Source organism: Nannospalax galili, unplaced genomic scaffold, assembly GCF_000622305.1.
Source record: "Nannospalax galili isolate Female #2095 unplaced genomic scaffold, S.galili_v1.0 scaffold538, whole genome shotgun sequence".
Taxonomy (NCBI): Eukaryota; Metazoa; Chordata; class Mammalia; order Rodentia; family Spalacidae; genus Nannospalax; species Nannospalax galili.
Genome location: NW_008343842.1, coordinates 426,204 through 449,151, shown reverse-complemented (window position 1 = coordinate 449,151; position 22,948 = coordinate 426,204). Strand labels below are relative to the sequence as shown.

The 22,948-nt window shown below is 44.1% G+C and overlaps 1 protein-coding gene across 1 annotated transcript in view; it reads left to right on the top strand.

Moving 5' to 3' along the window:
- The window catches only part of Dnah8 (dynein axonemal heavy chain 8), a 308,707-nt gene that overhangs the window by 272,143 nt on the left and 13,616 nt on the right, over positions 1-22,948 (top strand). Inside the window, exons 86-88 of the mRNA XM_008840196.1 lie at positions 8,458-8,614; positions 14,423-14,575; positions 15,222-15,411. Coding sequence (XP_008838418.1) covers positions 8,458-8,614; positions 14,423-14,575; positions 15,222-15,411 — 500 coding nt within the window. The remainder of the gene's footprint in view (positions 1-8,457; positions 8,615-14,422; positions 14,576-15,221; positions 15,412-22,948) is intronic.

Genomic DNA, 22,948 nt, shown 5'->3' with positions numbered 1-22,948 from the left:
ACTGCCTCTACCCACTGTCTCTCCTGGGTGGAACATATCAGTTCTGATGGATGACCTTTTAAACAGCTGTATACCAAGGGCTGGGGACATAGCCCACTCAGTAAAATGCTTCCGGGACCTGAATTCAATCCCTAGAAATCCCTTAGAAAAAGCTTTGTATTGGGGGCTGGAGAGATGACTCAGTTGCTAAGAGTACTGGCTGCTCTTGCAGAGAACTTGAGTTTGGTTCCCAGTACCCACAAGGAAGCTGAGAAATGGAGTTTGGTTCCCAGTACCCACAAGGAAGCTGAGAAATGGTTGTAATTCCAGTTCCAGGAGATCCAAAGCCCTTTCCTGACCTCTGCACTCCTTGCATGTAGGCAAAATACTCATACACATAAAATAAAAATAAATAAAAATTTAAAAATAATAAAAAGCCTGGAGTGGTAGTACATGCATGTAATCCCAGTGCTGGGGAAGCAAATATGGATGGATACGTGGGGCTCACTGGAAAGCTACACACACACACACACACACACACACACACGCACGCGCATACCAGCATACCAAACATGGTGTCTGGATCTCTCAGTATACCACAATCTTTTTAAAATACAATTTTTGCTTATCCTTTGAGAATTTCATATATGTATACAATGTGTTTTGATCATATCCACCTCTCTCTGAGATTTCTTCCAATTCTCCCCAGACACCCCCACCACTTCCCTCTCCCAACTTCATGTCCCCTCCTCTTATTTTTTATAACCCACAGAGTCCAGTTAGTACTGCCTGTATGCTCATGGGAGTGGGACCGTGCACTGGAGCATGGGGAAACCTACCACGGGCCATATGGGGAGGGGGGCTATCCTTCCCTTAGAAGCCTTCAGTTGTCAATAGTTCCTCAGCTAGGGGTGGGGCCTCATGAGCCCCGCCCCCATCCATGCTGGAGTGCTGTTTGACTTGATCCTGTGCAGGCAGCCATAGCTCCCGTGAGTTCCTAAGTGTACAGGAGACCATGTTTCACAAGAACCTCTGGCTCTTACAGTTTTTCCACCCCCTCTTCCTTGATGTGTCCTGAGCTTTGGCGTGTGCTGTGATACAGATGTCTCAGAGCTGAGCATCCCACCGTCACTTATTATCTGCACGCTGACCATCTGTGAGTCCCTGTGTTAACCACCATCCAGTGCACAAGAAGCACCTCGGGTGAGGGCCAAGAGATGCACTCATCTGTGGTGGAAGCTGGAAGCCGAGGGTCTGGGGGCCCCTACCTTTCTGCACCAGGAGCTAGAGGGGCTGTGGAAGTCTTGCCAGAGTCCTTGATGTGATTTCTGTGTGGTTACTGCTTGGATTTCTTTCACGCAGCTCAACCATTTAAAGCTCCAAACTGAACTCACAACCTCCCCCTCTTTCTCAGTGGTTTTCATGACACTCCGAATGCAGCAAGCTCTTGGTCATCTCCCCAGCCTTATTTAGAGCCCCTTTGGTGACTCATCAACCATCTTAGATACCCCATGGATAAATCCGGGCGTGTGCTGACTCAGGTCTAGATTAGGGATGGTGATGGAGCACAGCAAAGTAACAGGACAAGATCTGACTGGCTTCGGTGAGTACAGAGCCATGGCCGAGAATCTTCTATAGTTTGACTCATTCTTTGGTGCTCACAAGTGGTAGAGTGGGCGCAGCGACTCTTCTGGTGTGCAAGCTGTAGGAAGCTATGCTAGCATCTCCCAGACCGTGTCAGGATCCTGTGATCTTTTCTCATGTTGAGTGAGAGCAGGCAGAAAGCCCTGGATCTCCTCCACCAACTCTTCCCGCCAGAGAGCTGGCCTGGAAGACCTGAGAGCCTCCCCCTCTGATCTGTCTAAATACTCAGCTTCCCGTCTAGTCTATCCTTGGGGTTCCTCTATCTGGAATCCCCTCTCCAACACAGCATGTCCTGTTTCTTGTCCCTTCTCAGGCAGTAAGCTCTGCCTACATCTTGGAAACTTTCTTGGTCCCTCGGTGAGCTTTGTACCAGGCCTAATTCTTTTTTCCTCTGGACTCTGCACTATCTGGTGACTAGAATCCTAACCCAAATTCTCCGACTATTATTATTATTATTATTATATTACTATTATTTTGAGAGGCTCCTGCCTCCCACTCCCTTGCTGTTCCCCCCAAAGCCACCAGGAGGCAGTAAATAATAAAGAACACAGCTTCCCAGCTTCAACCCACCCTTTCCCATCCCAGCACCTCTCAACTCTTTAAGCTCTGTAGAGACCTAATCCAAGATGCCCCTGCCACACCTGATCTGGGAGGGCAGAGAAAACAGAGGATTCTGGAATAAGAATACACGTGAGGGAACGTTAGAGACCCGTGTGGGGTGTGCTGTGTGGGGAAAGTCAACAAAATATAACTGAGATGGACAACCTGGACAGGAACCCCAGGGAAAGATTTTAATACATCTGTGCAGAGGCAACAGCTGAAGCCATAAGACAGGGCTGACTCTACAATGCCCTGGCTAACTCTGTGTGGATGTCCCCAGTCAGAGGACGGCTGCGCCATTTAACAGCAGCCTTGCTTCCAGAAAGTCCCAGGGGCTAGACTGGGCCATGGGGGAGAACTCTCATCGGATTCCCTGCCTTCTGAAGTTGACATCTATAAATCTGAGAGGAGAGAGATTGGTGGACAGGAACCACAAGTCTCTCTTCCGTCCTCACTTCCAAAATGCAGAATCTCTAAAGGTGGTAGTATGTGGGGAGGTGGCAAACTGAATTAAATGCTTTAAAATAAGTAAATTCTCTCCCAAGAGGTTAGATATCTTGGTGACAGACACTATAAAAATGCAGAGTGTGCTCACATGTTATTATATAGATTTACAAGATACCGAAGACTATGAAAATCCCACTATCTCAATGTCAAAAGGCAGTTATTTATTTTGGCCCTTTTTCTCATTAGTGGTTATGCATATTTTTCTACCTTCTGAAATTTATCAAATACCTCATTACAACTTTTCTATTCATTTCTATGCAGGGCAAATTTAAATGTGTTCTTTTCAGAATTAACTGACACTTTGGGATTTTAGGTTTTTTTAAATTAGGTTCATTGATATTTCATGTGCTGATTTGGATATAACTGTGCACTGATAACTCATTAGGCAGTTAATTGTTCATTTTACAGACAGTTCTGTCTTTGAATTGTTTTGCATTTGTATTATCTGTGACACCCCACCCCCAGCTCCCCAAACCACCAAGCTACAATGTGAAAAAAAAGAAGCTGCTACCCTCACGTTTACTCCAAAGAGGTTTTTCCTGAAGAAGTAGCTCGGGACAAGAGCACACAGAATATTACAGTTTTCGTTCTTCAACTCAGAGCATCTGTGGAGACTGTGCTCCTGGAAGCCCTTGGGCTTTTGAGGCATATACATACATACATTTGCAATTCTCCATTATAGCCAGCTGACTAGGCTTCTGCCTGTCAGATCTTTGCAAACATAAAATCATGCTGAGGAAAAGGAAATGTAAGTCACACAAACCTGGAATGCCAGAGAGTGCCAGTGTGTGCCTAACAAAGTGGGTTATGGGAGAGTGATATGGGGAGCTTGTGCTGTTGTCATTCAAAGTGGGTCAGTTCTTCAGGGCACCTTACCAACACTTGTATTTTGAAGACTCTTCTTGAGTACCCTTATAAAAGGATAAAAATCACCCATCCTGAAAGTGATTTCTTAGGTGAGATAAGGTCCCAGCTGAAGCAGCTCCATTGGGGCCCCTCCCTGGAGCATCTGTGAACCTGACCAGGGCCCATGGTGGTGTATGCTGTTGGCACCCAGTCCCTGGGGTGCACAGCATTCTTCCAGAGGGGATGCAAGGCCGGAGGTGAGCCAGGAGAGTTTCCAAGATCTGACAAACATGGGTCATTCCATTTTTTATTTGTAGATAGAACAGGCAGGACAGAGTGACCTTAGCAAGAATGGAAATTTACTGTGGTTTTCTTCCTTTAGCATTTGAAGATCTGTGATGATAAAATAATGTAATTGCAAAATAGTTTCCTTCATTTCAAAAGTACAACTTTCTGATTCTCCTTTGTTTTTGAGGGATGTGTGTGTGTGTATGTATGTATGTATGTATGTGTATGTATGTATGTATTACTGAAGGCATTTTTAATCCATTTCTTGAATTTTGAAGTGTGGCACAATCCGAGTTTTTGAAAGTCATGTAAAATACAAGAAAAATACAAATAACTATGAGAGGAATAAAATTCTGTGAAAATAGCCCATGAAAACTGCAAATTTAAGATACTAATTTCTCTCGATATACATACACACATATATGTTTGTATTTCTCCTTCTATAGGTGGAGAACTGCCAGGAAGTAGAAAAACTGTAATAAATATAGTAAATTTTTACCATAAGAAGGGACAGATGATTAAATTTTCATACCCTTCAAATGCTGGAGAATCGCTCTCCTTTGTATTTGAAATTTAATAAAATTCCAGCCAACTGGCTTTAGTTTAACAAACAAATATTTATTGGGAACTTGCTGTCTGAGCAGCTTGGGGACAGAAAGATCAGAAAGACAAAGCTCTCATCCTCAAAGCTCATCGTCCATTAGGGAAAATGGATAAGTGGCAAATGCTTACGTAAGACAATCTGATCAACTCTCAAATCAGGTCACATAGACATTGCTATGGTGTATGTGCCTCGTGCAGACAAACTAGGGATCAAAGACAGCTAGGGGCAGAGGCCAGCTTCCAGTTGTGCTTAAGAGGATGCACAGTTGACAGGTTAGGGATGGGATGTGAGGAGGAGGTTGGGTGAGAAGGATGGGGTGCAAAGAAAAACATAACGGACAGTAAGGGCCAAGACAGAAGATGGAGTCATCAAGGAGGGCGTGAAGACATAAAAGCTTGCAGGATGTTGGAAACAAAGCCCAGCTTGCCCAGCATGCGGGGAGGTTAAAGAGAAGGGACATTACAAAGGTAGAGTGTGGTCTGGGGTGTTGTGGCTAAGAGTTTGGGCTCGTTCTGAAGGTCATGGGGGATTGGCTGGAGAGATGACTCAGTAGCTAAGAGTTCTTGCAGAAGACCTGAGTTTGGTTCTCATCACCTTTGTTGGGAGGCTCACTCTGCCTGTAATTCTAGCTCTAGGGAATCTAATCTGATGACCTCTTCTGGTCTCCATAGGCGCTTGCATGCACACATGCATACCCACATAATAGACATGCATACACAAGCACACACATATAAATTTTTTTTGGTCTTTTTGAAATAGTGTCTCCCGGAGCTCACTATGTAGACCAGGCTGGCTTCAGTCTCACAGAGATCCACCTGCCTTTCCCTCCCAAGTGCTGGTATTAAAGGTGTGCTCCACTATGCCTGGCATACATATAAATTTAATTCCATTGGAGCTGTTTGAGATAAGGCAAAGAGAGCTCTAAGTGCAGGGAAATGAGGGTACAGGGTGCTTGGGAGAAAGTCAGGGATTTGTTGTTACCCAGGCTTGCCTGGTGTTCTGTGAGGCATCAGCCATGATAGCCCCTCCATCATCCTGAAGAGTGATTCATCCACAATTTCAGTCTTTACTGTATCTAACCCCAGAGGGAGATCATGGACCCATGTGAGTCACACACAGATTTAAATTTCTGAAACCTGTGTAATATAGCTTGTACATCCTGGACTGTGAATCACATCCTTATTTTGTCTCATCAACTGTTTCCGTGGATCTCTCCTGTCAGAGGTATTTGCATTTTTATTATACTTTCTATGACTTTTTTTTAATTGATTTTATATGTATGGGTGTATTGCCTGCAGGTGTGTAAGTGTACCCATGTCATGCAAGCCCTACAGAGATTAGAAGAAGGTGTCAGATCCCCTGGAACTGGGTTAGCCACCATGTGGATGCTGAGAACTGAACCCAGATCCTCTACAAGAGCAGCCAGTGCTCTTATCTGCTGAGCCAGCTCTCCAGGCCCCATACTTTCTATGACTTTCAAACTTGGATTGCTGCCTGTGCTGTTATTCTATGCCAAGACTAATTTTTTTAACTCACTAGGATTGTTCCCCAAATTCAGGGACGGGTTCCAGAGGTCCTTCTGTGCCACTTTACTGAAGCGCTTCTTTCCCTCCCCTATGGTCAGTTATAGTCCCATTCCATAGACTCATCCTTCCACTTTTGAAATAAATGTATTTTGGTGTATTCTAAAGCTGCCAATGTCTGAGTAGGAGTTGTTCACCAAAAGAAGTGATTTTTAAATAATTTAAACAATAAATTTTCATTTATTAAAAATCAACTTTTGGGGGGCTGGAGATATGGCTTAGTGGTTAAGAACACTGCTCTTGCACAGGACTTGGGTTCAATACTCAGCACCCACATGGTGGCTAACAACCATCCATAGCTCTAGTTTTGGGGGCTCCAACACCCCTTTCTGACCTCCATAGGCATTGCATGACATGAATGCCCTTACATACGTGCAGGCAATGTACTCATACATAAAAAAACAAGACTAATAAATAAAATATTAAAATAAAAATCAACTTTTGGGGCTAGAGAGATGGCTCAGTGGTTAAGAACACTTATGGCAGGCTGGGCTCACACCTTTAACCCCAGCAGTCAGGAGGTAGAGGCAGACAGATCTCTGTGAGTTCAAGGCCAGCCTGGTCTACATAGCGAGTTCCAGGCCAGCTGGGGCTACAGGGAGACCCTGTCTCAAAAAGACCGAAAAAAGAAAACACTATGGCTCTTCCAGAAGACCAGAGTTCAGTTCCCAACATTGATGTTGGGCAGCTCACAACTACATGTAACTCCAGATCCAGGCGATCTGATCACCATCTTCTGGCCTCCATGGACACCTAGATTCACATAGACATATACATACATGCATGCACAGGGATAAATATGAAAAGTAGTTAAAAATCAACTTTTAGTAATGCTTATTTTGAAACTCACATGTAAAATGCAAGACAGAAGCCTTCCCAAACTCCAGGTGGAGCGACCAACATTCATTCTGACGTGAGAACTCTTACAACAATCACACTGAGTAAAAGTCCTGCATGTAAAGCAACCACAGCTCTGGTAAGGTTGTGGGTGTGTGCATACATGTCAGAATCCACATATTGTACATACTCATCTTGTCAGATAGAAAACAGGAAACAGGGGCTTGTCCTCCATTCACAGATGAGTTTGAGCACCAGCTCTACATGACCCCTCTGTTCCCACAGAACACAGTTCTTTCACAAGCAGAGAAACTTGGTCAACTTTATCAGTGGCTCCTTAGGATGCTGACAGTTAGTGAAGCAAGTTCCAAAAAGGTTGCTTAATTCACACCTAGGAATGCGGAGAGAGAAGGTGTCGTTTTTCTCCTGTAAAGCGAAGAGAAATGTTAGTTGAGGGCTTTTTCTGGCTGGCACAAAGAGTAAGGGTTTGTAAGGTGCATTTTAATGTCCCCCCAAACATTTGCCACTGATTCGTCTCTACTGAGTCTTTTGCACTTGAGATGGGCTTTGTCTATGGAGGGAGGGTAGGTCTTTATTTTTCAAAAAGAAAATGAACTTGTTACCCTGTTATAAAAATCATACTTTCTTAATACATTATCATGTAAGGCATACTTTCTTAGAAAAATAAATAATACAGAAACTCATCAAAGTTATTTTAGGGAAAAACTTATCATACAGAAATATCACTGCCAGGGCTGGAGAGCTGGCTCAGCGGTTAGGAGCACTGGCTGCTCTTGCAGAGGACTCGGGTTTGATTCCCAGGACCTACATGACAGCTAACAACCATCCATAACTCCAGTTCCAGGGGATCTGAGACCCTCTTCTGGCCTCCATGGGCATTGCATGACACAGGTGCACTTACATACATGCAGGCAATACACTCATACACATAAAAAAACTAATGAATAAAATTTAAAAAGAACTATCACTGTCAAGAGACACTTCCAGATTTTTCTATAGTATATACACAATACTATCAATAAAAATTAAATCATAGCTTAATTATTTTGTTTGCTTGTTTGTTAACTTGTTTGGTTGGTTTTGTTTTTTTGCATTTTGAGACAGGGTCTTATTCTATAGCCCTGGGTACCCTGGAACTCACTGTGTAGACCAGGCTAGACTCAAACTCATAGCTGTCTTTCTGCTTCGGCACCCCCAAATGCTAAGGTTACGGGCATGAGCCATCATGTTTGGCTCATAGCTGGTTTCTGTAGCATACTATGGTTTTAAATGTTTGACTTATTAATTTTATGTATATGAGTGTATTGCCTGCATGTATGTAGGTGCACCCATGTTGTTCAGTGCCCACAGAAGTCACAAGAGGGCTTCGGATCCCCTGGAACTGGAGTTACAAAGGGTTATTAGCCACCATGTGAATGCTGGGAATTGAACTCAGGTCCTCTGCAAGAGCAGCCAGTGCTCTTAACCGCTGAGCTCATTTTAGCTTGGAAAATAATCCCAGAGGCAGTGTCCACCTTCCTCATGCTCAGTCCTTACTTTTCCCATCAGGTATCAGAGTAACACAGCTTCTGATGTTCTTGAAACAATCACCAACATTCAACCCAAAGAGAGTGGAGGTGGCATGGGCGAGACGCGCGAGGCCATTGTGTACCGGCTATCTGAGGACATGCTGAGCAAGCTTCCCTCTGATTATTTGCCTCACGAGGTAAGCCGTGCCCTTTCCACTGGGTAGGATCCTGAAAAGAATCTATCTAAGCTATCTATCTATCTATCTATCTATCTATCTATCTATCTATCTATCATCTATCTATCGTCTATCATCTATCATCTATCTATCATCTATCTATCATCTATCGTCATCTCTCATCATCTATCATGCATCTAGGACATGCTGAGCAAGCGTCCCTCTGATTATTTGCCTCACGAGGTAAGCCGTGCCCTTTCCACTGGGTAGGATCCTGAAAAGAATCTATCTAAGCTATCTATCTATCTATCTATCTATCTATCTATCTATCTATCTATCATCTATCTATCGTCTATCATCTATTTATCATCTGTCGTCATCTATCATCATCTATCATGCATCTATCTATCTATCTATCATCTATCTATCTATCGTCTATCATCTATCTATCTATCTATCTATCTATCTGTCTGTCTATCTATCTGTCTATCTATCTATCATTATCTATCTATCTATCATCTATCTATCTATCATCTATCATTATCTATCTAGCATCATCTATCATGCATCTATCTATCTATCATCTATCTATCTATCGTCTATCTATGTATCTGTCATTCTATGTACCTATTTATAATTTTATTTATCTACCTATTATCTATCTATCTCTCTATCTATCTATCATCATCTATCATCTATCATCTATCTATGTATCTACCTATCTATCATCTATCTATCTATCTATCTATCTATCAATCATCTATCATCCATCTATCATCTATCATTATCTATCTAGCATCATCTATCATGCATCTATCTATCATCTATCATCTATCATCTATCATCTATCTATCATCTATCTATCTATCATCTATCTATCTATCTATCTATCTATCTATCATCTATCATCTATCTATCTATCTATCTATCATCTATCTATCTATCATCTATCTTCTATCTATCATCTATCTATCATCTATCTATCATCTACCTTCTCTCTTCTCTCTCTCTCCCTCTCCCCCCCCCATTCCTTCTTTGTTTTGGGCTTGTTTCGGGCTTTCAGCCTTCTCCTCCTCACTCAGGTGTAGCTCCTGTACTTGGTTTTCTCCTCTCCTTTGCCTTCCCTGTACCCCTTTCCTGTCTCCGTGTTCCTGTCTCAGGAAGCCCAACATCTTGCCGCTGTGCTCTATTAATTCCTCCCTATCTGTTGTACCCAAGCCTGCTTTGTTCTTCAAACTTACCTTTCATTTTTTTGTCCTGCCCCATGCCTTTCCTTCCGTTTCTGCCAGGGATTAGGAGACTGTCTTCATTTCATTTCCTGTTGCTGTGATAAAATGCTCTGGCAAAAGCAACTTAAGAGAGAAGGAGTTTATGTGGCTCTTGAGTCCAGGTTAGAGTCCATCACTTGAGGAAAGTCAAGGAGCAGAAAGTTGGAGCAGCTTCTCACTTAAGACCCGAAGTTCAAGAGCAGAGAGCAGCGAATTAGTGCACGCATGTAGAGCTCAGCCTGCCCTCTTCAGCCTTACACAGTTCAGAATTCCCTTCCTAGGGAATGGCGCTACCCACAGTGGGTAGGCCCTCTCATATCAATCAGCATAATAAAGCCAGTCCCCAAAGACATGCCCATAGACCAAATACTCTAGACAATCCTTCATTGAGACTCCCTTCCCAGATGAGTATACATTGTACCAAGTTGACAATTAAAACTAGCCATTGCAAGAGATTGGTCTCCATCACACTGGCCTGTGGGCATGTCTGTGGGGCATTTTCTGAATTGCTAATTAATGGAGGAGGGCCTGCCTAGTTTATTGTGGGTATGCCACCTCTGGACAGGTGGGGCTGGGCTCTATACGGCAGCTGAGCCAGCCAGGGGGAAGAGCAATTAACCACATTCTTCCATGGTCTCTGCTTCAGTTTCTGCTCCAGGTTCCTGCCTTGGGTTCCTTCCATGACAGAACTATAACTTGCAAGCCATGTAAAACCCTTCCTTCCCCAAGCTCTTTTTGGTCAGTGTTTATCACAGCAACAGAGAGATAGGATAGGCAGCAATAATTTTCCATTTCTTCAGCCTCCCGCATGCTACCTGTTTACCTAAATCAGCTTTTCTCAATTTTCATTTTGTTTTGATTTGGGGGACAGGGTTTTGCTATGTAGCCCAGGCTGGCCTCAAACTGGTGATCTTCCTGCCTCATCTTCCCAAGTGCTAGGTTCTAAATGTATGGAAGTAGACACGGCAAAGTCCACTGACCAAACAACTCCATCGGGGTGGGGGGTAGCAGTTTATTTGAGAGCAAACAGACCGCTGGGCTGCCTCTCGGGGAGCAGGGAAACAGCAGCAAGCAGGGGAGTCAGACATCTTTTATAGGTAGTTAGGTGCTTCGGTAACTTTCTGTGACATAGTCTGGGCCGTTTAGTTCAGGATTGGCTGGTCTCCCAACAGGCAGAGGGACTTACCCAGGGCTAAGTTCAAACCCCCCGTTTTAGAATGTTGGGAGCTGTGCTGCCATTTTGGGAGTTTGCCAGGAGCCTAACAATGGACCCAGCTTCAATTTTTCTTTTTTTCTTTTTGGTCCTTTTGAGAGAGAACTCTGGAGTGGAATGAGTTACTCTTTTGGAAGTCTCTTTAATATCTGGCTCAGTTCTCAGATGTGGGCTGTATTCTCAGGTGACTTCTGCATTCAATCTGTTAATATCCTGTGTTGTATAGCTCCTGATGAACTCCACTCATGAGAGGATAAAAGAATCAACTAGCGTGTTAATGTATGGAAAAAAAAAGAACACAAAGATTAACCCATAGACCCTCCATGAGGACTCTGGGGGTCCTGCAGCATCCCAAATGTCACTTTGAGAGCTGCTGGTATAAATGTATTTTAAAGAATGCTAAAACGTGTGGCCGGTCTGAAAAGTGCTGTCAAGAATACTCCTACTTTGTACAAGAAGACAGGGCTGTGCCCTCTGACCACCCAGGCTCCCTTCTCTCCTGGTTCTCAACTTCCATCCCATACCCCTCCTTCTCATGAGTCTTAGACTGGGCTGAGTGAAATTTATCTACGGGTGGGAAAAGGTCAGAGGCAGATGTTCTGAGGCAGGTGTAATGTGGTTCTGTGCCTGGGCTGTTCTGCATCCCAAGTCTACCTGTCTACAGGACTCCACCCACAGCTGGAACAGGAAGTCATGGTTCAGGTGGTAGACTTTATTAGCGGCATGTCACATGGGTCTCTTGTCCTGTCTCTCCCAAAGTTTACCATAGAAATACTGTATTTGGCCGGGTAAATGAAATGCTAATCAAATCACTTACGTGCGGATCTAAACACAGAAGTCTGATTACCATAAACACAGTAACTTATCTGATGTTGACTGTGTAGCAGGATTCCCGTGCCGAGCTTTGTTTGACCACACTACTGACTGCGTCTCCCACTCATTTTTCCTTTGTCATCCTTCAAAACTTAAGAACAGTGAAAATTTGTTTTTTGAGCATTATTTTCTATCATACTGTTTTGTTGTTTCCTTTTAAAAATTCCTTCCCAAAGTAATTCTTCCATAAGGCTCCCACACTGTTACAGTTATGTATCAATCTCTAGGCCTTAAGCTATGCTATATTTAAAAAAAAAAAAAGGTTCAAAGTTAGGCATGGTGGCATAAGCCTTTAACCCCAGTGCTTGGGAGGCAGAAACGGGAGGGTGGGGATCTCTGGGAGATAGAGAGCAGCTTGGTCTACTGAGCAAGTTCCAGCTGACACTACAGGAAAAAGGAAAGATTCGAAAATCTTTAAGTGCGAAACAGAGGTGCTGGCAATTTGATATTCATATTTTTTTTTAATTTAGCCGTTTTTATTTTACTTGTATGAGTGTTTTACCTGCCTGTATTACGTGCCCCATCTACATGTACTGTCCAAGGAGGCCGGAAGAGAGCATCGAATCCTCTGGAACTGGAGTTACAGATGGTTGTGAGCCACTATGTGGGTGCTGGGAATGGAACCTAGGTCCTCTGGAAGAGCAACAAATGCTCTTAACCACTTGAGCTGTCTCTCTAACCCAGATTTGGTATTTAAGATGCTTAGCGCATTCCAGCTATGGATAGATGTCCTGTTTACTCCAATCATACGTGAAATATAATCAATATTAAAATTATGTTTTCTAGGATGCTTCCCCCATCTGTTTTTATCTTTAAATTATTTTAAAAAATGGACTAGAGTCACGGACTCAAGTGATCCTCCTGAGTAGCTAGGATCACAGGTACAGTACACCATGCCCAGCAAGGTTTCCTTTTAAAACCTCAAGCCTGGGGGGCTGGAGAGATGGCTCAGTAGTCAAGAGCACTAGCTGCTCTTGCAGAGGACCCAAGTTGGGTTCCTAGCATCCATGCCCAGGGACTCACAATCATTTATAACTCTAGCTCCAGGGGATCCAATGCCCTCTTTTGATCTTTGTAAGTAACTACATGCACATACACATACACATAAATTAAAAAAAAAAAAAGAAAGGGGGGGCTGGAGAGATGGCTCAGTAGTCAAGAGCACTAGCTGCTCTTGCAGAGGACCCAAGTTGGGTTCCTAGCATCCATGCCCAGGGACTCACAATCATTTATAACTCTAGCTCCAGGGGATCCAATGCCCTCTTTTGATCTTTGTAAGTAACTACATGCACATACACATACACATAAATTAAAAAAAAAGAAAAGAAAAAGAAGTTCTAAAGCCAGAAGTGCAGGAGGAAACCTGAAGGTCAAATGTGGAATGGGGTCAGGGACCCCTACTGGCCAGCTGGCTGTGCTGTTAGGACTATTTGCTCTACCTGCTTAGGTGGGCCCACTTAGGCGGTTGAGTCTTATGTCACTGTTTTCTTCCTCTTTCCCTCGCTGGAAAGGATACAGCTGTTGTAGGGCTCATTACTGGAGGACACTTCTCAGCAGCCTGGGTCTCAGGAAGGGGTGTGGTGTCTGCAGCAGAAAGACCCACAGCTACTAGCCTCCTGGTGATTCTTCAGCCTGATCATCGTGTTAAATCTTCTCCTGTTCAATGTCTCCATCTCCCTCCCATTGTGACATCTCTTGGACTGTGACCGGAAGAAAGTTTAAGCCCCCTTATGTATTCCTGCCAGTATTTGTAGTCAATCATTTCTTGGCATATAACACTAAACCAAAATGTGAATGCATATTGACTTATTTCCCAATAATCTTTATATTTTATTGTTTCCACAATAAGAGGATTTGGTATTGATCTCTTTCACATGGTCAATAAATGATATATGACCAGGAACAAGCAGCAGGTGCCTAGTGGCTCTCCTACAAAGTCAAATATTTTCATTGATTAGGGAAAGGTCTTTTTAGCCACTGCAGTCGAGGCAGCCATGATTGTAGGGAGCTACAGTTAATTGCATTTGTTGGTAACTACTTTGTAAAGATTTTGGCTATATCAACTTTTTGTGACATTTCTCATAACAACTTTGTAAGCATAATGGGAAAAATGGTCCCAGTGTGCTCTTAGAAAGGTTACATTGCAAAAGAGTATTTATCTGACACCCAGTCCTTTACCATTTGAAAGGGGAAAGAGGCACAATTTTATTTCAGCTTTTTAAAGTACATTTCCAATTATCAACTAAGTACAATCAGTAGGAAATAAAAATCATTTTCATTGAACAGTAGTTTTTGGAGCTCAGAAAATGGAGAATTTAACAGCCAGTTTGGTTCTGCAAGAGAGATTTTAGCTTTCCTTTGGTCTGGTAGAGACACACACGAAGGAAAAGAATTGGGAAAGGACAGGTCATTGGAAGAGAAATGATAAATGATTTTAAAGTTTTTTTTTTTATTGTACCATACACTTTGTTTTAGGTGAAAGCTCGTTTGCAAAAGATGGGGCCCCTTAATTCAATGAACATATTTCTTAGACAAGAAATTGACAGGCTGCAGAAAGTCATCTCAATACTTCGGGTTAGCCTGGGTGATCTAAAACTGGCCATCGAAGGGACAATCGTCATGAGTGAGGTGAGCAGGCACTCCCATTTTTCAGTCGCCATTTCTATTTTTTTCTGTGTGTGAGTATGTAAGCAGACATGTTCCTCTGTGTGTGGGTGTGCATGCTGAGACCCAGATGTCATTCCTCAAAACACTATCCACATTTTGTTAGGTCTCATTGGGACCTTGGTCTTGCCAATTAGGTTAGGCTGGCTGTCTGGTGAACCCCAGTGACGCTCTTGTCTCTGCCTTCCCAGTGCTGGGATTACAAGCATGCACCACCACATCCAGGTTTTTTATGTTGGTTCTGGGACTCCAACTCGGGTCCTCAGGCTTACAAGGTAAGCACTTTACCAACTGAGCTATCTCCTCAGTCCCCTGTTGCTGTTTCTTCTTCATGTAGTTTATTAGTATTATTTTTATTTTATGTATACGAATGTTTCTTAACTTTAATTAATGTGCATGTGTGGAAGAGGGTTATGCACAGAAATGCAGGTGCTTGCAGAGGCCAGAAGAGGGCATCAGAGTCCCTGGAGCTGGAGTCACAGGTGGTTGTGAGCCACCTGCCATGGGTGCTAGGAACCAAACCTAGCTATTTTGCCAGAGCAGTGTGTCCCCTTAAGCACTGAACCCTCGCTCCAGCCCTTTATTCGTGTATTCACCTTATCTTCTTCAGAACTTGAGAGATGCCCTGGACAATATGTATGATGCTCGCATACCTCATATCTGGAAGAGAGTGTCCTGGGATTCCTCCACCCTGGGCTTCTGGTTTACTGAACTTCTAGAAAGGAATGCTCAGTTTTCGACTTGGATATTTGAGGGGAGACCTAATGTGTTCTGGATGACAGGCTTCTTTAATCCCCAAGGTAGGTGCTCACTGGCAAGTGGGCTGACTTGGAGGTACTGGTGTGGTTGGAAGACAGCACTCCCTGGTAAATGTGTACCACATAAAGCAATGTGGGGGTACAGCTGGCAGGAGCTGGGGACAGCTTTTCAGGGACTGGAGAACATGGATAATCCTTTCTTTAATAAAGTCCATCAGAAATCTGTGATATTTCTTCCACAGCATAGTGGCCAAACTTCCCTTCTCCCATTCACTCACTTCAGCAAACTATGGCTTGTGGGGAGAAGTGGAAAGAAAGAAAGAAGAAAGAAAGAAAGAAAGAAAGAAAGAAAGAAAGAAAGAAAGAAAGAAAGAAAGAAAGAAAGAAAGAGAAAGAAAGAAAGAGAGAGAGAAAGAAAGAGGAAGGAAGGAGGGAGGGAAGGAGGGAAGAAAAGAAAACAAAAACTCTCAAACTTTAGTTCTGAAATGTTTGTGAAAAAGCCAAAAAAGGGTTGAAAGATTGTCTTGTTTGGAAAGTCCTTGCCTTGCAAACATGAGGACCCAAGTTCGATTTCCCATCATCCACATAAAAAACAAACAAAAACAACCCAGAGACAATGGTGCACACCTATAATCCCAGCACTAGGGAGGGCTTGGAGACAAGAGAATCGTAGGGACTCAAGGGACAGGCACTCTAGCCAAATCCACTAGATAGCACTCACCTCTCTCTCTCTCTCTCTCTCTCTCTCTCTCTCTCTCTCTCACACACACACACACACACACACACACACACACACACACACAAATAATAGATAGTGCCAAAATATGAAGCACCAGGTAATGCACCAAAAATTGTTGCCCTCGTGTCCTAGTTTGTTTCTCCATTGATGTGACAAAACACTCTGACCACTAACAACTTGTGGAGGAAAAGTGTTTATTTCTTAGGTCACAGTTCATCAGGGAGCCCAAGTTAGGAACTCAGGGCAGGAACCTGGAGGCAGGAGCTGGAGCACAGGCCATGGAGGATCACTGCTTACTGACTTGCTCCCCTGGCCCCTGCTCAGCCTGCTTTCTTATACAACACAGGCCCACCTGCCCAGGGGTGGCACCACCCACACTGGGCTGGGCCCTCCCACATCACTCAACAATTAAGAAGGTGCCTTGTGGACATGGCCACAGGCCAGTTCAATGAAGGCAATTCCCCAATTGAGGCTCCCTCAACCCCGGTGTGTCACTAAGTTGACACGAAAGCTGCCCAGCACACCTGGGTTAGAAAGTTGACTGATTTTAAAAATTCAGTGAGCTCTGGGGGTCTTTCTTCCCTCCCCCTGAAAGAGGAACTTGACGTTCTGTTTCATTCATCCCTTCATTCTAGAAATGTTCACTGAACATGTTGCCCACTTGATGCCATGGAGCTCCTAAGGTGTAGAAACCCAACCATTTTTTTGCAGGCAGTTTTATCTCAAGCAATTCTCAGCCAGAAAGAAGGGATTTGGGCTTCTTTCTGGCTCGGCATCTGATATCTTCATCTGCCATACAAGTTAAAAAACATTCACAGATATTGATTTAACATGAATTACTGTTACTCACAGCAACATGAGTAAATCTTAAGAAAATAATGTTGAATGGATGCAGCCAGACAGAAAACTTCACATCCCACATATGTGCTAGTTAGTTTTGTCAACTTGACATGAACAGGAGTCACCAGGGAAGAAGAAGCCTTGGCTGAGGAATTTTCCAGATCAGATTGGCCTATGGGCATGTCTGTGAGGCATTTTCTTGTTGGTTGGTGTGGCAGAGCCCAGCCCATTGTGGCGATACCATTCCCTGGACAGGTATGCCTGGGCTGTGTAAGAAAAGTAGGTGAGGGGCTGGAGAGATGGCTTAGCAGTTAAGAGCACTGGCTGTTCTTTCAGAGGACCTGGGTTTGGTTCCCAGCATCCACATGGCAGCTAACAACTTTCCATAACTCCAGTTCCAGGGAATGCCACGCCCTCTTCTGTCCTCTGTAGGCACTGCATGACATGGTGCACTTACACACATGCAGGTATAACACTCATACACGTAAAATAAAAATAAATAAGATTTTTAAAAAACAAAAGAAGCTGAATATGATCCTGGAAGCAAGCCAGTGTGCAGCCATTCCTCCAGGTCTCTGCTTCTGTTCCCTGACTCCAGGTTTCTGTCTTGAGTTCCTACCTTGGCTTCCTTCAGTGATGAACTGTGACATGGCATGTAGGCCACATAAACCCTTTACTCCCCTAAGTTTGTTTTGATCAATGTTTTATCATAGCAACAGGGAAATCAAGCTAGAATACGGTAGGAGCCCATTTATATAAGGGACAAGGACAGGCACGGTGGATGTAGGGTGCTAAAGGTCAGGATGGCCATCACCCCTGATTAGAGAAGGAACAGGGGGACATCTGGGGCCTGAGATGTGTCATTTCTTCACCCGCGTGTTGGTGACATAGCTGTGTAGCTATATGCTATAATGTGGTCAGTTACTTATAATAAATAATAATACAACTCTCATGCCTGTAAAGTATACATTCCGTTGCCCTCTGTGCACCCATGTTGATTTGCTCCATATATTTTCTTTTTTTTAATTTATTATTGTGGGAGGGTTATGTGTGTGTGTGTGATTGGAGGGAGGCACATGTGCAATGGTGTGTATGTGAAGGTCGGAGGACAACTTTGTGGAGTCGGTTCTCTCCTTCCACCTTTATGTTGCTTCTGGGGATTGAACTCAGGCTGTTAGGTTTGCTCTGCAAGCACTTTATCCCCTGAGCCAGCTCTCAGAAAAACTAACAAGCAAACAACCCCCCACAGGACGTTCCAAGTAGAGGACAGACCAAGGCAGGGGATGCCCAGGGACCCAAGGAGATGAGTGTGGCTTGAGCTCAACAAACAGCATTAGTGGTGAGATTGAAGCTAGAGTAAAAAGTCTTCCTACGGAGTTGAGGCTGCAGCATGAGGTAATGGGAAATTACTGAGGATCAGAAGACAGTCAGGAGACAGTTGACTAAAAGATGGTGGACCGGAGTAATGAAGCTCTTCCCAGGTCCAGGGAAGACAACTTGGGACCTAAACAAGGTACAGAGGGTAGGACAGAGGTGATGGAAGAGGTAATGCCTTGGACTCAGAGCAAAGAACAGGTTGAGGAGATAGAAACAGGACAGATTGGGCAGTGAGACAAGGAAGGCATTCATGAGGTGAAAGCACTTGGAAGGATGTGTGACAGATTTGGAGTGGAGCAGAGGCTTTGAAACTGTGAGGCTGTTTGAGTGCATTAAAAAACAATAATAGCGTTCAGTGTTGGATTGGTTTACCCCTGGCTTCCCATGTATACAAAAGACAGAGTCAAACACACATGTCATGAGCACACAAGTTCCTTTAGTGACTGGGTTTATTTTCCCTTTCTTGTTAAAAATGTAACTTCAAATAGCATCAAATAGCACTTTGAACTAATCTTTCATTGAATCAAGCTTTAGTGGTTTTGGACTAATCTTTAATTGTTCATATTTGTGAAGAAATAGTACAAAACAGAACAATGTTTAAAGACATGTAAAGGCTGTAGAGATGGCTCAGTGGTTAAAAGTGTGTACTGCTCTTGCAGAAGACCCAGGTTCTGTTCCTAGCACCCATGTCAGGTAGCTTACAACCACCTGTACTTGCAGCTCCATAGGATCTGATGCCCTCTTCTGGCCTCTATGGGCACTGCACACACATGGTGCATGTACATACATTCAGACCCACACACATACACATATAACAATTTTTTTTAATCTTCAAAAAAAATTTTTTGTCTTTCTTATGTAAACCAGGCTGGCCTCGATCTCACAGAGATCTGCCTGCCTCTGCCTCTTGAGTGCTGGGATTAAAGGTGTGCACCACCACACACAACTAAAATCTCTTAAAATATTTTGTTTTTAATTATGTGTATGTGTGTGTCTATGTGTGGGTTTGTGCGTGTGAACGCAGTGCCCCTAGAGACCAGAAGAGGACACTGGATCACCTGGACTTGGAGTTACAGGGAGTTATGAGCCACCTGACATGGGTGTTGGGAATCAAACCTGGAGTAGCAATTGCTCTTAACCACTTAGCCATCTTTCCAGCTCCTAAAGCCAAAATCCCTGCCCCTACCCAGGGGGGTATGTTGATATGCATTTCAGCACCACCCACCAATAATACGAAATCCTTTCTCTTTTGTGGCGTTAGACATTGCTGTGACTGGCTGTGTCTTAGAAAGCCCACATTTAACCAACACCTTTGCAGACAATCAGGTCTGCTCTGCTATATGCATGTGCCCCCTTATCTATGATTGCTTCCTGCTCGGTGTTAGAAGCCTGGAGGTCACCTCTTCGTGCACAGTAATCACATCTTTGCTTCCTTTTCCTCCTCTTGACACAGGGACAAATTACGTTCCTGTTCCACATCAGTTGGTCAAATCTGAAAAGCAAAAGGCTTTACAGCCCTGTTCTCAAGCACGTTGGCCACAGTGTTCACACAGATAATGGTCCATTGACACCACCAAAAGATTCCACAGTGTGGATCCATCTTTTGAGTTTTCTGTCTTCTAACCCAGTCACCAGCAATAAAATAATCTTGTCCTTTAGTTCAAATCATTTAAGTAATCAGCTTTAAAAATGGCCTCCCCAGGGCAGGGTGTGATGGCAGTCCCCTCTAATCCCAGCAGTCAGAATGCAGAGGCAGGTGAATTTCTGTGAGATCCAGCCTAGCCTGGTTTACATAGTGAAGTCCAGGCCAGCTGGAGCTACAGGGAGACCCTGTCTCAACCTTCCCCAACTCCATTACATTGAAGTAAAACACAGTGAGGTCTGCATGGAGGCCAAAGTTTCGTCACAAATATATGTAGTTTGGAGCTGGCAAGATGGCTCAGCAGGTGAAAAGCATTTGCTGCCAAGCCTGACAAACTGAGTTCAAACTCCACATGGTAGAAGAAGAAAACAAACTCCAGGAAGCTGTTCTCTGTCCTCCACATATGTGCTGTGGCGCATACACAGTCATACACACACCCACCCACACACACACACACACACACACACACAATGTAATAAGGAATTTAAAACCAAAATCTATAATCTCTATCATCTAGCTATCTAGTCAGATTGTAAAGATGGTAACACTCGAAAAGGTTTTATACACACGTGAGCATCTTTAGCATCTTATAATGTCTTATGGTATTTGATGCTATGTGCTGTGTATTTCCCGTCATTCCCAGAGTCACTTCTCCTTAGACTTAAGTGTCTCTGAGGTCCACACTACTTCAAGAATAGGTGACATACTTTATCCCCTCCCACTGTCGGTGTCCGACCTGGTGCCGTTTGCGTCTTCTTGTGATTGGCCTGATATTTTTGTCTGGTACACTTGAAGAGGCTGAGTCAGCCACTACAGAACTCACCTGGTATTTTCAGGCCCCCGTCACAATTAGGTCTGTAGCAATTGATGAACTCAACTGTGCGGGTAATTAGATTGGGTGATTAAAATGGTCACACTCTCTGCGTCGGTTGACCCTGTGCTGTTTGTTCCCTGGCATGATTTTCTCAGTTTGCCTCTTCACGGATTCCTCAGACTTAGAAAGCCTTTGTCCTATGCCGAGTTTCCTTGGAAGTCTGGGTGTGTGGAATTCACATCTCTTTTCTAAAAATACGTGTGTGTGTGTGTGTGTGTGTGTGTGTGTGTGTGGTGTTTCTGTATGTCCCCTACATGTGGGGATGTTTCTAAATGGGTAAGAATGAGTTGTAGCAAGTCTGACTTTCAGCCAGGACATCGACTGTTTTGCAAATCCTTCATATTAATAGACATATTTTGCCATTTGATGCTGGGTATGACTCACAGGTGTGCTAATGATGCCGCGGTGGCAGCTGGGCATGCTCCCAGGGCCTCACACCTCTATATTAAATTGAACCCTGCAGCAACAATCATTTCCCAAATGTTTAATTCAGTATGGAGGTTGGTGTCATTTAGATGCCAAGCTTCGTGAATTTTTTTCTTGTGTCCCCATGATCTGTGCCTGTCTATTGTGTTAGGTATCAACACTAACTTTCTCCCTCACATGAATCAAGATTTTTCACTTAGAGGTGCTGTTGCTGTAGCAAGGACATGGGTCACTTCTGTCTTATTATCTTGACCTGACGCCATGTGATTTCAGAGCAATGTCTTCAACTGGCTGCAATTCTGAATGTTCGTTTAGAGGACTTCTCTGAAAGGCACTGTTTGTCAGGGTGAAAGAAAAGCTGGTCAAGGGTTAACAGAGTTTCAGGCTTGGAAAGGAGCTGGAAAACTTGCTCCCCTCGTTGCAATTCCCAAGCATGCCACAATGCCACTGTTGGCTGCTCCCTGACATCTCTGAGCCCAAACCACAGAACTATGACTGACTGCATTGCTTAAAATACCTTTGTGGGCAACAAAGCATGCCTGCCTTTGTCTGAATGGAGCTTTGAGGCACCAGGCTCGGTCCTAGTCAGAGCCACATCTCTTAGAATTCTAGTCTTGTATGTGGCTACCTCCTGTCCAGTCCCTTCTAATCTGACCAGCTGTCATCTCTGTCCTGAAACCACTTTGTCCAAGGCCCCTGCACCTAATGGCCTTTCTGCTGTCTTCATTCCCTTCATGTTTGCTCTAATTTGCTTCTGTGTTGCTGTGATGAAACATTGACCAAAACCAACTTGGAGGAGAAAGAAGAGTTCATTTCATCTTAAATTTCACAGACCATCATCAAGGGCAGTCGAGGCAGGAACCTGGAGTGAGCTAAAGAGACCACAGAGGAACACTGCTTACTGGCTTGTGTCCCCTGGCTTGCTCAGCTACCTTTTTTATATAGCCCAGGTCTACCTGCCTAGGGATGGTACTGCCTACAGGGGACTGGGCCCTCCTATATCAACTCACAATCAAGAAAATGCTCCCACAGACATGGCCACAGGCCAGTCTGATATAGGAAATTCCTCAGTTAAGGTTCCCTCTTCCCAGGTGTGGTGTTGATGACTGAAGCCAATTTTGACAGATGCTAAGTCTGGAAACTTTTCAACCTTGGCCTTCACTTCTGCCCTCCCTTGACCCTCTTCCTGCTCTCAGCCTTCTTTGTGGCCTTTCTCAGGCAGGCTCTGCCCTTGGCCTTGGGGTCTCTTCATGGATGGCCTCAGCCATTCTCACACATGTTGCTGTTCATCTCTCCCTGTGACTGGCCCACTTCTAGCTGCTAATGAAGGACAATCCATCCTCCAGTGACCTCCCCAGAGCTGGTCATCCTCCCTGAAAACCATCTTCTTTGTCTCTTGCGTACCAGCTTCCCAACCACACAAAGTCTAGTGAAGGTACCCTCACCACCAAACAGCTTGGAAAAGGGGGTATAAGAGCACATGGGCCCCAGAGGACAAAGAGAAGGAAGAATCATAAGAGGTAACTGAGGCTGCCAGATGTCAAGCCAGATGGGCCCAAAATGGCTAGATAGATTTATCATCAAGATCACTGTTGCAATGGAAGTTGCAGTGGAGCTGGTGGGAGCTGGGCTCTGTGTGTGTGTATGTGTGTGTGTGTGTGTGTGTGTGTGTGTGAGAGAG